The sequence below is a fragment of the Trachymyrmex cornetzi genome, unplaced genomic scaffold, assembly GCF_001594075.2.
Source record: "Trachymyrmex cornetzi isolate Tcor2-1 unplaced genomic scaffold, Tcor1.1 scaffold121, whole genome shotgun sequence".
Taxonomy (NCBI): domain Eukaryota; kingdom Metazoa; phylum Arthropoda; class Insecta; order Hymenoptera; family Formicidae; genus Trachymyrmex; species Trachymyrmex cornetzi.
This window is the reverse complement of record NW_017295773.1, coordinates 847459-864497: the sequence shown is the minus strand read 5'-3', so window position 1 is coordinate 864497 and position 17039 is coordinate 847459. Positions and strand designations below refer to the sequence as shown.

The following is a 17039-nucleotide window of genomic DNA, read 5'->3' as shown; positions in this document are numbered from 1 at the left end:
GTATTATTGTTGCAGTCTCGTCACTTGCGGTGCACTCAAATTTTTCCATTTAATTTCAATATTTTCGTCTTATTAAGAGTCGTAATGCATTCAATAATAAAATAGTTTTATTATTATTATTGTTACCCTCGCACAATTTTATTACATGTTGCTAATACGTAACGATTCAGTATGAAAAATAGGCCATTAGCAAGTAATATACGCCGAGCACGGCTCCTCAGAGTTTACAAGTGCAAAAAGCAGTGTATTAGTTGACAATGTTCCGTGACGAATGTCGTCGTATTGTTCCGGCGCGGCGGCAAATTTTCCAAGCGCGCCTCGACGAAATTTACGCCGCGTAGGGCGTAATTACGCAATTACGATTGTATCCGCATTATCGCAGCACCGGGGTAACACGAGGTTCCGGTAACCGGCCGGAAATTTACAAGCGGCTACGTGGCCCGTAATTGAATTCTAAGGCTCGTAATTAAGCGTATTCTTCCGTCGCTAGCACGGCCCGATGGGGCGCGGGTCGATCCCATTTGTTTTAATAGCATATTTGCGTCGAATCTCGATGAAGCGATCGAAATTCCGCGCACGCCGTCGCTTAATTTCGGCGCGCTCGTACCGTGTATATACGTGTATATGTATAAAGTAAAACCGGCCGACGCGGCGATCGGATCAAAAATCGTGCTCCCGCGCGATCGTACTCCAGATGACTAAGACGTTGCACGAGTCGCGATTTAATCGGCAACAGCAACAATTAAAAGTCGGTTAATTTACGCGAGATTGTTCCAGATGACGCAATGTATATTGTTAATTCGCTAACGGAATCCCTTGCACACTACTGGGTATCAGCCGGTGCCAGGTGATAAAAATGCGTATCGCTCCCTCGTCGCCGTTATTAACAGTCACGGCGTTATTATTCTCCGGGTACGCGTGCACGTCGTAAAAAATATGCTATTAAAAATTTCGCAACGTTTATTATTTTATAACAGAGTGCGATTGGATGAAACGTGCATAGTTATATGGAAATTTGGTCATACCAATTTCCGAGTAAGGAAGAGAGAAAGAGAGAGATTGATTGATTGGTTAACTCAGCATTTATTTTAGTTCTAGGGTAAACCCTAGAGAGGGGGAGAGAGAGAGAGAGAGTCAACGACTTGATCGGATACCTAATTCAGCTTCGTTTGAAGACTTATTGTTAGTTCAATATTGCAGCCGCGGACCTGAATCACCTTGCCCAGCGTTGAAACGCAGCACACGATGGTGCGAACACTGCTGGCGGTTTAATCTATTCGACGGTTTCCGCAGATCGGTAACCCAGTTTCGCGAGATCGTTATGCTCGAGTAAACTGCATCTTTCATTAAGCTACAACAGCAACTACGTCCTAATTGAACGGCTCTCATTCGATCGGCCGACCCCTTCGGTTAATTTAGCGGTTCCTCACACGGTGCATTATACGCGTGCACGTCCTAGACGAGGTCGACGATAACTGATCCATGAATTTTACGATTGTCGGAAAAACTTGCTAAATATATCTACGACACGGTTGGAAAATTGTGTTAAATTTAATACATTTTGCGTATATCGAACGGTTCATTTTAATTTTTTATTTAAATTAAGACTTCAATGTAAATTATATACAAATAATTTAATTTAATATAAGTTTAATAATAATAACTTAAATTTGGAAATAAATTGTGTTGGAAAATATATTAAAAAAAAAAACAAATTCAAATGAATAAAAGATGAATGTATATTAATTTAACATTTATAGTATGTTAAATTGACACATTTTATTCATTCATTTTAGAATTTAAGTTTTAAATTAATTTAATAATTAATAAATTGTGTTATTTTAATACTAAGAAGTGATAAAATCCATTTAATTAAAATGTTCAAATGACATTATGTTAAATTAACATTTGGGTTGTGAAAAATTCGACCAAAATTTTAATAAAAATCGATTTTAACATAAGGACAATATGTTTTACTGTGATAAGCGCGTCAAAATAAAAATAATTTTCCACAAACAAAAACTTGAGAAATACTGTAGATACATGGCACCCAGTTGGACACGGCTCAATTGGACACGAGCCATTCACAGCGCTTGAGACTACAAAGCTCCTAAGCGACCTACCGCGGTCGCTGTAATTGGTGGTGTCCAATCGAGCCGTGATCAATCGGGATCACCCCGATTGCACGTACATTTATGTTCCATTATATTTGTCTAAAGATATTTATATTATTTTTATTTTACACATCGCACATAACTGTGTCTTTTTATAGATTCCCCAACAGAATCGTGTAACTCTGCAATGATTACGAATAAATACTTTACGCCGCAAACCATGCATCTTAGTATAGAAATGACGTTGAAATAATTTCAGAGGAATGGAACACAGCTGCGGTAAAATGTAAATCACACGCAATGTAAATCACTAATTTTATTTCGAAACATTAAACGGAAGTTTCGCACGATTCGCCGAGAAATGTCACGTGTAACGCACACGACGCAGAAATGTTTCCGGGATTATTCCGCCGCGCCGCGAGTCGAACGAGCTCCGGCGGCGATTATTTTGATTACCGGTTGCCGATTGTCGGATACCAGCCGCGCCGGACATTCTGGGCAAAAATGGATGGCGGGGTTGTCGGAATCCAAATAGGCTCGTTTAAATTCGAAATTTCTAGCACCGCCCTTCCCCGCAGTGCCGCCCCGCCGTTGCCTTTGCAATTTCGTAAAACGATGCATATGTATAAGCCGCGAAACGGCGGATTTAAATACTGGAAATATTTTTCCGCCGGTGTTATAAAGCGTCGCCGCGCGGAAAACTAAATCATCGTGACAAGGTTCCGCGTCTTTAACGAAGACCCGTTATTATCATGCTCTCGTCGTGTTAGTGCTCACTGCTCTGTAACTCGACACGATACAAATGTCTTGATTGTCGAGTCAAAGAGAATGGTGTAAGGCATGAAAACGTGATTACATAAAAGACAATGCGTGGATCGATTTATTTAAACTGTTTGCGACAATTCAGAAATTCTTTTCTAAAAAATAGCTCAACTGTAGAACATTAGTTTTCCTTTTTGCGTGTCGCAGTCATATTAGATATTATTTTGACAAATTCTTTAATTTACAGAGAAAACTATAACTTTCTAGTTTCTTGATATTACACAATAATAAGTGAATAACACAAATAAGAGAAAAAATTTTATATTCTTGGTGTTTAATAACACATTTGTATACAAATTTTCAAACACTTATTTTTCACATTTCTCGACACACACGCATTGCCATAAACTCGAGTCGTTCTTTCGGAGAATTCATCAATTATTACGTTCGGTTTTTTAGCCGAAATCAACGGCAACTTGAAAATAGTTGTCGCGGTCACCTTAAGCAATTCATAGAAGGAAAAGACAATTACGAGAATTGAATTACAAGTCGAGTGGTGATACCAAGTCGTTCTCGTTAATTTTCGAGTTTGCGTGTCATAGCTGTGGACGAACCGTCTGAAATTGTTTTAATTAAAGCATGCGCCGTATCTGTCGTAAATTAATACAATGTACTAATTGCCCTCACTGATACAATCCTATAGATACAATTGGGTACAACTCGCGGAACAATTCCTTTCATCTCGATATTTCTCCCTAATTGTCCCGTCACCGTGTACGAACTTGGTGTTCACAAATAACTCTAATGCTATTCGAGATCGTTGTTGCAAAAATAAAGTTATGTTTGTGTCGCTAAATTTGACTGTGAAAATCACGACACGTCCTTTAATTTTCGTAGTTAATTTTGTCAATGTCGAAAATAATAATATCATTTATCGATATCAAATATATATAATGACGTATAAACGCGTCCACGAATTATTTTCGAGATAAGTACTCGCTATTGAAAAGAGATTAAATTTTCACAAATAAGCGAGAAAGTAAATTTATTCGATCAACGCGAATCTTGGTGCCTAATAATACTTTTACGTGAATTTCCGTTTTTAATTTCCGCAATTTGCGAACTGCGCGGCAATTATTTTTGTCGGTCTTAAAATACAGTCCTGAACTGAAATAAAAATATATAATATGACGAATGAACAAACTATTAATAATATTGATGCTAATGAGAGAAGTATTTCAAACCACTGTAAAGAATTTGTTGGGAAAAATATCATCCCAGAATTCGAACTGAATTCTCTTCAAGAGTTTTATTTACCTCGTTCCAGTCTTAATGCGCGCCACTAATGCTGCATCCCCTATCGCTTTCTCGATATCCTATACCTATACTTAACAATGCCAGGCTTTCGCCATCGCGTCGCTCGTAAACGCTAACGTATAACGGGGCTACGAGCGCATCTCGCCGTCCTATCCGTCGCGTTGTCGCGGTAACAGCGGCGTCAATGGCGCGGTATCGTATCGTTATCATAACCGATTCGTGGATACCTTACCGTTCGCGGTAATATTCCTCTTTTCGGGCGGGAGCGTAACTCTAATAATAGCCGCGTCGTTCGAACATTTCCCTTAATCAAGCGGCTGTCGCGTACCGCGAATTAACGCGCGCGCGCAGATATACATACGTATGTATACACTCTGATGTTTTACCGCGACGCGACGCGACGTTTACCACTTTTACGTTTATATCCGACTATCGCAGCAGGGCAGGAATCAGGCAGGGTTAGAGCGGAGGAATAAATCCGTGTTGCGCGCCGCGCGATTCGTCGGGCGTTTACACGCGTCGACGAGCGGGCTGAGTGAAGCGGAGAGTGAAGCGGAGAGTGAAGCGGAGCGCACAGCTACAGCGCGTCCATCGCCCAACTCGGCTTAGTGCGTGTAGCGCGACCATAAACAACCGTGCAACTTTCACGAGGACTTTACCGTGGCCATTACAGCGACCCATTTCCCGACGCGGTTCATGAGTGAGCGTGTCTCTCTTTCCCGTCGCGTCGCCTGAATCTCTTGCTCGCTGGCGCGCGTGCGACTTAAGCTTCGTAAGATAATTGTTCATCAGGAGTTGAGTGTCAGCCGCGAGTTTGCGTTAATGCCGGCCACACGCGAAATTACGCGTCGTTATATCTACGAAACTATCACGCGCGCACATCCTAGAGAGATCGAGCGCGTATACGATGTACCTCGGCGTACTGTTGTAATCTCGCGCTTTCGAGGAGAGATGATAGTCTTGTTTCTCGGATTCGCTGTTAAACGCGCATTCCTCTAAAGATCGGCTCCTCGAGAGACATGGACGCGAAATATGCTAGATACTATACCTATTCCCGGCGATCACAGATTTATTTCCAGATTTCTATACAAGTACCTAAATCGCTACATGCTTCTTGGCGTACGTTCCATTTGACATTCGCAATGCTCGCGAGTATCATTTCATCCTCGGTGTTTTTCAAATGTTAAACAGGATAAAATGTTTGCGAATGACCTTTAAGTGCGTTCTATTATGTGTCACAAATACCTCGTCGTCAATCGCAATGCTTCTGACAACCAATAAGTGCATTCAGTACAACCGCTTACTGAGTACTCGGTGAGTTCTTATACCTGTTTGGTCTACATTTTTAGCTCTAACGGAATAGTCAATCAAATACAAGAGCTTACTGAGCGCTTAGTGAGCGATTGTAGTACCGAATGCATCCAATCAAAGCGTCAGTAGTAATTATAGATGCTTCCGATTGGTTGTTCAAGCATTGTGAAGGTGTTTGCCACTATAAACGCCCTTTGGAATAGTTTGGTTAGCTATTATAAAACACAAAATGGCACTACGATCATGTAATTTAGACAGCCAATCGATATATTGAAAAATATAATAGCAGCAAATTGACCTAACCGATTCAATGTCGCATCTTTGGTTTTCTCTGGCTTACTAAGCGCTCAGTGAGCGATTGTAGTACCGAATTTATCTAATCGGTACACCTCTAATCTAACTGATTCAATTGACTCGCATCTCTGGTTTTCTAGAACTCTAATCACGTAGACTGCATTTCGTAAGCGCATAATGTACTTTTTATTGTGCGCAGTATGTGTTTTACGAAACCAGTGTATGAATATTGACGTTAATCTATAATCTAATATGAACATCACCTCGGATATAATTATATCTTTTATAATTATATCTTTTATAAAATGTTCTTTTTTATTTTAAGAATTAAATTTTGCACGGATAGAGAAATGTGTAGTTCTTCATTATAAACACGGAAAATTAAATTTATAATGTTACATATTCGTATATATTCGGTATGCTACTGTTTGGTCATAATTAAGGGCATGTTTAGATTCCCATCCGGTTGCTCCCCGAGTGTCATGTCATCCTTGTTTAACATTCGGTAAACAACAAGGATAGAGTAATATCTGGGTGACACTCGGGTGAAAATCTGAATATAGTCTAGGTAAAGAGAAAATTATCGTCATCCCTCCTCCTATCAAATTGGCTGATATTGGCTTCACATTTATCTATGGCGATAACAATTTAGGTACTTCTATAGAAATCTATGACCCTATCCTTGTTATCAGTAGAGAGATGCCTACGAGATAATTCGAAACTTTCGAACGCCTATCTTTGGCGTTTCGATACATTGCCTTACCGATAACACCTACTGGATTCGTACTGGCTCTTGGATACCGAGTTGCATGCGAAAGTATTGATAGCCTGCCTAACGCCCGCGGGCACTGCACGAGAATCGCCTTTCATGAATCACCATGTATCGCCGTGCCAGTTGATCTCGTATACATCAATTATGCACTTAAAGGGGATCCCCCGCAGCGTGCACAGCGAACAGATGCGCGCCAATCTTGAAACATCTCATACGAATGTCGGACATTTATGTGCCGCGTGATCCCATCTTTGCCTCTAATTTCGACGGGGAAAAGAATACCAACGGTGTATGTATATGTGACTGCACGATCGAAACGAATGTTCATCTTTCTCCGTTTGTATTATTAAGACCCCAATTTATAGCGAGAAATTCCGAGAAATGGCATTAACGTCAGCAATAAGAGGAGCGACAGGTATAGATATATTCGTCGTTTCTATCGCGTGCAACTGGTAACGAGCTCTCGCAGCATATCGTGGTGGAGGGACTCTACATAAAATTATCTTTTATAGATTGTCAAAAAGCATTATGTAATGCAAGTTGTCGGTATTTTAATCGCTTAATTGAATATATCTACGCTTCTGAAATAATATCCGTGTCGTAATGTTCAGCTATAACTAAGATACACTGTCACAGTTTAGTCTCCCTAAAAGAATCTGGCCAACCTTGTCCTATTTTTGATTGCCTTGATGAAAAATGATGGAACCAATCAGATGATAAGCACGTGAAAAAATGGAAAAGCGGATATATAAAACGATTTATAGAGTTGTATAAGTGCACGTGTAAGTGCGCATGTATGTGTATGTGCATATGCAAGCGTATGTCATTTTTAATAAAACTAGAAGACTCTTAGGGCCATAGCACACAAAAAAACTTAAGTAATAAGGCGTAAGCAGTGAGGAAAAACATGTTGGATTGGCTATACTATTTGTATTATAACCGAGGGATAAACCGTTGACCAAAATTGTGTACACCAATGCCTACTAATGTTCAAGTAATGCTCAACTTTTATATCCACTAATGCCCTAATAATGCCCATTAATGCCCTGGTAATGCCCATTAATGCCCTGGTAATGCCCATTAACGCCCTACCAATGCATAACGCTTATTGTAATACACAATTCTCTTAAATAATGCTCAGTAACGCCCAGTAATTCCCCAAATCGGTACACCGCAATGCCCTCAGCGATTTAAGTATCGATTATGACCTTACGGTCTCTACTGTAATTGGTCGATTCGTTTACTGCTTATGTTTTATCGCTTAAGATTTTTTTGTGTACCATGGACGTACTTCTAGGAACATTATCATATAATTTTTCGCCTTACATCTTGCTAGCCCAATTTTAGTCATCGTACTACTATTATATAAATTTCATGCTGCGTTTTTTCACATTGCAGCAAAATACAATATTTTAATTCCTTGCCTCCCGGGTATTCGTTCCTCTCCACTGCTATTTTGTTTTAAATCCGCTCTATTTTTCATTTAATTATTTCTCATATTACATAATATTTATTTTCTTAAATGTGCATGTGTAGAATTTGTTCGTATGCGCCTGGGATTGCGCGCGCGTGCATGTGTATGTGCGCGTACATGTACATAAATATCAATTACGTATGTCATATATCATACTCTCATTTACAACTTAAATTATTATGCACGTATAACATCTACTTATGTATATAGTTTTCTTCATTGCTATTCTGATGTTGTATCATTTCACACGTTATTAGCTGTTTTATTTATTTTATTTCCTATTCAAATTATTTCTCTATATATTACATCACTATAAATTTAGTTTAGTATTTGATATATCTCAATATATATATTATTTCTTATTACCTTCTTTCGGTTTAAATGTATCTCCGCTCGTAGGGCACGTAGAAAAAAAATAAAAGCAGTTTTGTCATACAATCCGTGTGGTGGCTATCGATCGAGCATACATAGAACGCGATCGGTTCAGCCGTTATTGAGATCCGATAATCTCGATCTGCCGCAACTCGTCGGTTCGCGTAAAGGAGGCACGGCAGTGTCGCTTCGCGCAGCTTAGCGCCGAGACACTTATACCAGTGTCTCCAGATATTTAATTTTAGGCTTATAAACAGCACATTATCGCTGATACTTCATCTTTAGCGATGCACAAAGTTTTAAAATGGCCTTCTTTTTATGAAGTTTATTTTATTGTCGCTGCATCTCAATAATAATAATAATAACAATAATATTTTTTAAAATTTAATAACCAAGTAATATAGGGGTAAAACAAAAATTTTCCCGATTAAATTCAAGAGACGTGCAAATGTATAACGATAACTTGTCCATCGCTTTTAATTTCGAAAGCAAACTTAACTCTGAATGGAACTTTAATTCGAGGCTCACAAAGATATTTAATGTCGAGTATCAAAAAGTTTCCGAGCACGCAGATGGTGTTGAATCCGAATTTTCCTGAGGGGAGTCTGTCCCAAAGTTGGCCAAAGAATTCGCGCGGATGAGAGAACGTGCGGACAAACTTGGTGCGCTTTACACACGGCGAAGACGAGCCAGATAGTCGCGTATCTAGAGATACTTAGTAACGGCGAGGTTACCACGTAGTTATATGAACGAGCACGCGTCGCGTGAATCTCGAGCGAAAATAATGCTCGCGCGACCACGAATACGCGAACGGAATAATATAATATAATATAACGTAGTTCGCGGAATATATATAATATACCTCTTCATGAACGTAAAAGTTGCCTCGTTAACTTGATTGCGGCACTCTGACTACTCGAACTACCTTTACGACCGGCAATTAAAACCAAACGACGGGCGTAGACGACCAACGATCGCAATGACCGGAGGTCTTGCTTTTCCAATATCACGAGATTATCACCTATCCAGCTATTTAATGATATATGTACAACTATTCAACTTACAATAACAGCATAAAGGATAACAAAACGATATTAACGCATATAAGTACCATAATGTTCATCACGCTGTGATGTATAATCTTAAAACTTGAGGATGGTTTCTTTTTCCGAGAATAAGAAAATATCGATGACAAGTTACAATAGAAATATGACAGAATCCAATGTTTGATAATTCGCGAGATAGTTTCTCGGATAGTCGTAAAAATCGGCAAACGGATATGGCGCAACGTGTACATGTCTTCGACGAGCGCGAGATTAAATGTCGTTCTACGATCTCTCGAGGTACACCTGCCGGGCGTCTCTCGCATTCTCGTCGGCAGCACGCGCAATTTCCGCTCGCGATAGAAATCGACGTAATGCTGCGATTGCCGCGTCTCTTGCACGAAAACTGCGATATCTGCGCGACACGTCGCGATTTTTCGACCTCCGGCGAACAACGTATACACGTTTGTATAGGGTTAAACGGAATAGCGCGTTACGTCTCGAAACTATCGCGCGGGGACCGGCAGTTCGCCGCAGCCAACTCACCCGCTGGGTATCGTAATTTCGTCGATAGCAACAACGGTAACAGACGCCACCACCGCAGCGCATCGTTAACCCCCTGGCGTCCGGTTTTTCGCTCTCTCGCGCCACCAACCCCATCCGCACCATGCCGGTTTATGCGCCATCGCGGTCGCGGCTTCCAACCTCTCTTGCCGATTCAACAATAGAGTAAACAGAATCTACCGAAACGCGCCGTTCGTGTTTACTTAATCCATATAGGAACGGTATTCATGGGAAGCGAATTAATTAATAAGTGGACTCTATATCTGAGTGATTTAGAAATATTCATACAGGATTGGAATCGCGAATGTGTATTGAATTTTAGGAGATATCGACGAGCATCGACGCTACTCTCGACGCTCGATACAACTTCAAATTGTAAAAAAAATGTTTAATGTTACATATAAAAATAATATATGTACGAAATTTTATTTTTGAGATGCCAAAGAAACTGCACATATCAAAATCAATGGTATGATCTTTCATTTTTGCATAATTTCTTTTAGAAAATTATAGCTAATCTCAAAATCCGTTAATTGCAAATTGTAAGACAGAAATGGATAGTCAAATTACGAGCAAATTAAAGATCGCATTGCGAAATAAAAACAATTATTTATTTTCATTCCAGTTTTTATTTCGCAATAGTCTTTAATTTGCTCGCAATTTGACCATTTATGTCTCTCTTTCGCGATATGTGCAAATTTTTTAATATTATATAATATAATAATATTTGAGGTAACAATTTACTTCTGCTAATTGTTTTAATACTTAAAAAAAGAATAATTTTATTGGTAAATTGTAACTTTACCTACGTGGGTAAATATACATCTTTAATAAATTCCAAAATTATCCATCGAGTATAATTATGAAACTATTTTTACAGTAAAGAGTGAAAGAATTACATTGTCTATCCGTAATAAAAGAAAGTTTTCGCAATAGCAAATTAAACGGCACTTTCAATTCAAGTTAACAGTAACGTCCGCGATTAATATCCATTTTATGTAGAAATACCGCACGATCGTACGGATGGACGATTTATTACGTGATGGAGGAGTTTGGTCGCGAATAGATACGGATTTATTCGAAATCTCGTGTTATATACGGACATCGGGCAATATGTGGCCGTATCTGATCGTCGGAGAAATACGATGTTGAAAAATTGGCAGTCCCGGTTAAAAGTCCAGGGGGCAGTTAAACACGTATTATTACGCGCGCGTCCTTTGCACGCGCCCTCTTCTCTTCTCGAGGTCGCGATGTGACTTCATATTTTCCGCGTCGCAAGCGTATAACACAAGCGTATGGAAATAGAAGCAGAAATGTGAACGCGACCATGACAGTCGTTTCTCGGATCCCACGATGTCGTTTGCATTTCTCATAAGCGCGCGGCTGTTCCTTTTTTTCCTCTCGCAATCGTACATACGCATTTTTTATCTTCGTCCTACTCTACGTGAGTCACTAGTTCAAGAGAAAGAAAACAGAAAGAAAAAAAAAGAAAAATAGGGAGAGAGAGAGAGAGAGAGAGATATTTACTGTGTTCTCTCTAAGCGTCCAAGTTCCTAAAAGCACCAGAGAAACGTAAAGTCATAAAATTAGAACGCAAAAGCGACATATGAAAGCAGATTATAAGAGGGCACATTAGATAATGATGCGCGCGGTCCTTCGTATTATTATCATTACGTAACGTAGAGTAAAAACGAAAGAAAGAAAGAAAGAAAAAATTCAATTTATTAATACTCTGAGATTATTTCGATCCCTTAAGAGCGTACACGAATAATTATCTCGGGCAACATTGAACGATATTGGAAAAACGATTACCTCGTTATTGTCGCATAAAGATAAAGACTGAATGTATCATTCTGACTGTCAAAGAATGTATGCGTTAACAGAGAGAGAGATGGGGAGAAACAGAGCGTAAATTTCGTTTAATAAGACAAGCGAAAAGATACGCGAATAAATGCAGATTAATTGCCTTCTGAAACGAGTCTCTTAAGGATCGTAACAAAAATTACACAGGACAGTGTATGAGATAAACAACTATAGAGAGTTGTAGTCGTAAAAGATTCGGAACAAACAGTCAAGATAAATAACGGGAAAGATTAAGACCAAAGCTGAGGGACATTGGAGAAACTGAGAGATGAAGGACACAACTCTTTGATATTTGCATACTGCACTCTGCGAGGGAGGAATTTGGACGAGGGGGTTAGGGGAGAAGGAGTAGAGCGGAGAGGACCGGTTCAGGGTGAGAGCGCAACCTCCTTCTCTCGCGGAGTGTTAAATTAAATTATTATTATCCCCATTATCATTAAGCACACCGACTACTAGTTCCCCGATATACATCTCGGGGTCCGCGTGTGCAGGCACATACGCACACACGTACACACTCTTACGGATGCAATACGTGCAATGTATACACGTCTCCGCGTATTTGTAGGCAGATCGAGGTACGAGATGTCGACATGCATATAATTCTCTCGGGACGCCATTAAATTGTATTAATCCACTTCCATCACGAAATTGAAGTTCATACACGATAAATGTACGTACGTACGTACCTGCCGCGATACGCTTGATGTACGCGAAGTGTGTAACCCCCTACTCTTCAGTTTTCTCCGGTGCACCCCTTACGTTCTTATCGATCTTGCGCGACAAATTTTTTTTACTCGACGATATCTCGCGTGAGGATCGCGTGTAACCCTTTCGTACCGTTTCGTACTTATTAATCCCGGCGGAGGAGAACGGCGCGATGAACAAAGTTAAGTCAACCGTAAGGGAATCGTTTAAGTGTCGTTACTTCGCTACTGGGCATTTTAATCACCGACACTTTGTCCCTTACGTTACTCAGGAATCGATTATGTCAAAGAGAAAGATCTCTCGTAGAGAGATAACAAATAAATATCACTTTTTTTGCGCTCATGTGTTTCTCCATTAAATTGTTTTCACTCAAATTAACGGGGCGATAGCAGGTAATGTCCGTACTTTTCGAGCAGGTCGATAATCACAGAGACAATATCAAAACCCTGTTAAATTAAGCTTAGTTGATGCGCAATCGCGACACACCACGGTGGTAATTGGATCGTACGGTATATACTGCGGCGGAGGTACGTTCGTTCAAGCTTCATTCGTGTTTTCCGACAATGCCGTTGTTTATCCCATATCGCGAAATGAGTTTCGGAATGAGTGGCGTGGGAGTGCGGGTAGCGCGAGGATGCAACGAGGGTGGGGATTGAAGTAGATATATAGATGGGCGCGAATTCTCGGAAATGCATATCTCGTATGCTGCAATCGTTTTGCGAATTGAAGAGCTTTGAAAAAACGCCAGAGGCTGCGGTTTTCGTAGATTGTGGAGGGGGACTGGGATGGAAAGGGAGCACAAAACGACAACATACTTTTTATCCACTGCCTAGTCGCCGATGTGGTCTATTTTTTCACGCATTTTACATCCGTAAATCAAATATTCTTCCAATTCCAATTGTTGTCTCTCGTAAAGCTTGCACGTTCTATGTATACGTGCTCGTACTAATCCTTAAGTGATCGTCCGAGTAGTTGTCATCACACACAAGTGGTCATGCGCTACGTATTCTGTGCTCTGAGAAAATAACGCTGTATTTACATGTTATGATTAGAGTTTTTTCTAAAGTCCTACTTTTTATACTACCTTTAATTCTAACTTTTGTCCTTCATTCAAATATTTAATACAGTAGAATACTTTCACAGCATATTCTAGAGGTAAAAATCCTAATACGGAAATGTTAAGGCTGTAATAATTTTTTGAATTATAAGCATAACTTTAATTACTTATAAGACAAAAACTATTTTACTTTCTTAAGGCTTTAAACTCTTCTTTGTTGTATTTTACTTCTATTATTATTTCTAAATTCGTTGGAACATTCTAAGACAAAAATTCTATTACAAAAATGTCAAGGCTATAATAGTTTTTGAATTACAAAAACTATCTTTAATCAATTATAATTCAGAAACTACTGTAGCTTTGACATTTTCGTATTAGATTATCGTATTTCGTATCATTATTTTTTACTCCACCTCTAGAATACGCTATAAAAATATTTCACGGTGATTGTGAGACACTCTGTATATTATTGTTTGCAATTGTGATTAATTCAATCGATTGAATAAAAATTACTAACTACTCTAATTAAAAAAATTAATCATTATTTATTATTAGTTTTTGATTATAGAATAGATCAAACTTGTAACAATTAATGTATGCGCAATCTCTTTTCCAGTTTACGTAGAAACAAAATAATTCATCGACCAATATCGATTTGAATATTTTTTCGATATGACAAATACATTCATTAATAAGAGTTCTTTAATAATAGCAATAAAAATTATAAATATATTTTTTTTAAATATAATTAAAAATTAACGATTTACGATCAATACAATTAATTTTTAATAGATTACTTTACCTCAAAAGAAGCAATCGATTAATTGTAGAAAATTATTTCACGAATAATTTCATTAATTGATTACATTAATCATGATTATATACAGGGTATCTGGTTCGTTTTGACAAAGCGCTAGTGTGTCAATAGCGCGGATTAAATTAAATGAAAGAGTCCTCTACCATTTTGCAGTTTTTGCAATTTTTTTATCTTATAAATAAAACGTCTAAAATCGACACATAAAACAATTTTAAGGTAGCTTTCAAGAAATGTTTCATAAAGAACTCTGAAAGAAATCTTAAAATTGTCTTATGTGTCGATTTTACCCGCTTATTCGACAAATCTTTAGAAATTAGTATATCGTTCATTATTGCAAAAATTGCAAAATAGTAGGGGACTTTTCGACTCAGTTTAATCCACTCTATCTGCATACAAGTGCTTTGATAAAACTTACCGAACATTCTTGTATATTTCCAATTTTTAATCGATTATTTTAGTTAAAAAATAAAACGATCTATTAATGCCCAATACTAGATACTTAATGAATCGCGCGGCATATACTGCCACATACATGCAGAGGACTGCACCAAACGTGAAATTAAAAAGAAATACGTAAATTTTGCTGTTGCGATTTTGACGTCGCGTTGCGCAAAATAGCGTGAAAACACTGTTAATATTCTATGTCTAAAAGATCACTAAGAGGGTTAGATGGAGGAAGACTACTCGGATGTTATCATTATTTTATGCAGCTTTATTCGAATATGACATTCTCTGTGCGTCAGCATGACCTTAACGCTTAAGGATTAAGAGAAGAAACGAGACGTCGCAAACTCGCGAATTGTCTCCATTTGATATTTTGATCTAGACGAAATTTTAATAGATTTCAATTGCCCAGCCAACTATCTCGAGCGAGTAGATAATATGAGCTCCAAACAGTTTTAAGTGATCGTTTAAAATTCAATATGCGAAGACATCTACGAAACTTGTCACGCTCCAACTTGCCGTCAATTTTATATCTCGCGATTGTTTTTTTAAACAAAGATCAGCATTACAGTAGATACCTTTAGGTGTTCTCGTGGATCCAAAAGTACTTTATCGTTTCTCTTAAACCATTTCCAATACTTAAGTATTCAAAAGTTACACTTTGCAGACTCGAATGCATAAGTCACACGGGGGACTGCTTAAAAATTCAAAAAGTCAGCACTTTAGTTATTACCAATAGACTGTCATTCCCGTCGTGGCAGAATAAATGTATGACTACTTTCAAACGGCTAGTGCGGCAAGAATCAGTAATATCCTCGAACGCAAGCCAGCCTTTCCAAACTATATATATCTCTCCTATTTCATAACTTTCCCAATTTCAAGAACAGAGAAGCGAGAAAATAGCATAGGCGCCGAAAAACTCCGCACCAGAGTACCGAGATGGCGAGAATTTAGGTGGGGATATAGACGCGATATTCTAGTTAAAGTCAAAAATGACTAAAGTTAAACGAGGAAACATGTTTAAAGTTGAAAGACGACGAGCGAAACTTACGCACTAATGGCGTAAAGTGACCATCGCAAAGAATTGATCGTGGGAGACAGTTGTATCGAGCAACGGCTAGAGGATGATAAGTGTTGACTCCCGTTGTGGAGCAATTTGCGATTGCTACCTTCAGATAGCGGGAACTCGACGTGCGCGTTATCATCGCAGCCGTTGCACCCGTTCATAATAGCGAGCCGCAAATAGGCCATCGACGTCGCGTTGCGAACAAAAGCAAAACGGCGCGTCGCGCAACGGGCAGGCCCCAGCGGATGTCCGAAACGCCGCGCATTCCCGACGCGGATCGTCGGCGATTAATCGAATCGATCGAGCAGCACGGCGCGGTGGCGGTGGCGGTGGCGGTGGAGCCTCTCGTTTGACAAAGGCCCTGATTCATGTGCGTCAGCGCACGAGGCGCCGTGCCGTCGGTCCAACCGATACGAGATGCAAAAAACTACACAACACTTACCCCTGATCCGTCCGAGGCAGAACAATAACAAGCTGGTCAGACCAATCCAATCCATGATGATTCGGCTCGATTTTTTACCGCCTCCGACTGCAGTCGTTCAACTCCAAGGAGAGAAGAGAGAATCGGATTTGGCGCAAAACGCGCGCGAGATCGAAAATCAAATCGCTTCCTCACAGTGCACTGTACTCCGGTTTCTCTTATCGCACACCACGCACGAGAGATGTTGTTTTCACATTGAAAATCCACTTGTGAACAATCGCGTCGTCACAAAATACACGTCGTATACAAGTAATCGTCGACAGACCGTCTTGAATATTATCCTTCGTTTCTTTCTTTCCGTTTTTTTTTTCGCTTTCTTCTAACGTTTAATTATCACTCAACTATTCCTTGTCGAGGCACCGCGCACTCATTAACCCTCTCACAGCGAGTCACGGCGACACTCACGGGGCACACGCGGGTCCCGATCGTGCGGCGAACACGCGTCGCGCGGAAATAGCGGGTGGCAGCGGCGGCGAGGAGACATTCGGGGAGAGATAGAGAAAGAGAAAGAGGGATAGAGAGAGAAAGAGAGAAAGAGAGAGAGAGAACGTGCGTCCGTACCCCACGATGATCGCGTGTGCGG

The 17039-nt window shown here is 39.6% G+C and overlaps 1 protein-coding gene across 1 annotated transcript in view; it reads right to left on the bottom strand.

Annotated features, from left to right (window-relative positions):
- LOC108767908 (uncharacterized) overlaps positions 1-16977 on the bottom strand; it is a 132168-nt gene extending 115191 nt beyond the window's left edge. Inside the window, exon 1 of the mRNA XM_018518054.1 lies at positions 16418-16977. Coding sequence (XP_018373556.1) covers positions 16418-16472 — 55 coding nt within the window. The 5' untranslated portion in view covers positions 16473-16977. The remainder of the gene's footprint in view (positions 1-16417) is intronic.
- Between the last annotated feature and the right edge of the window lie 62 nt (positions 16978-17039).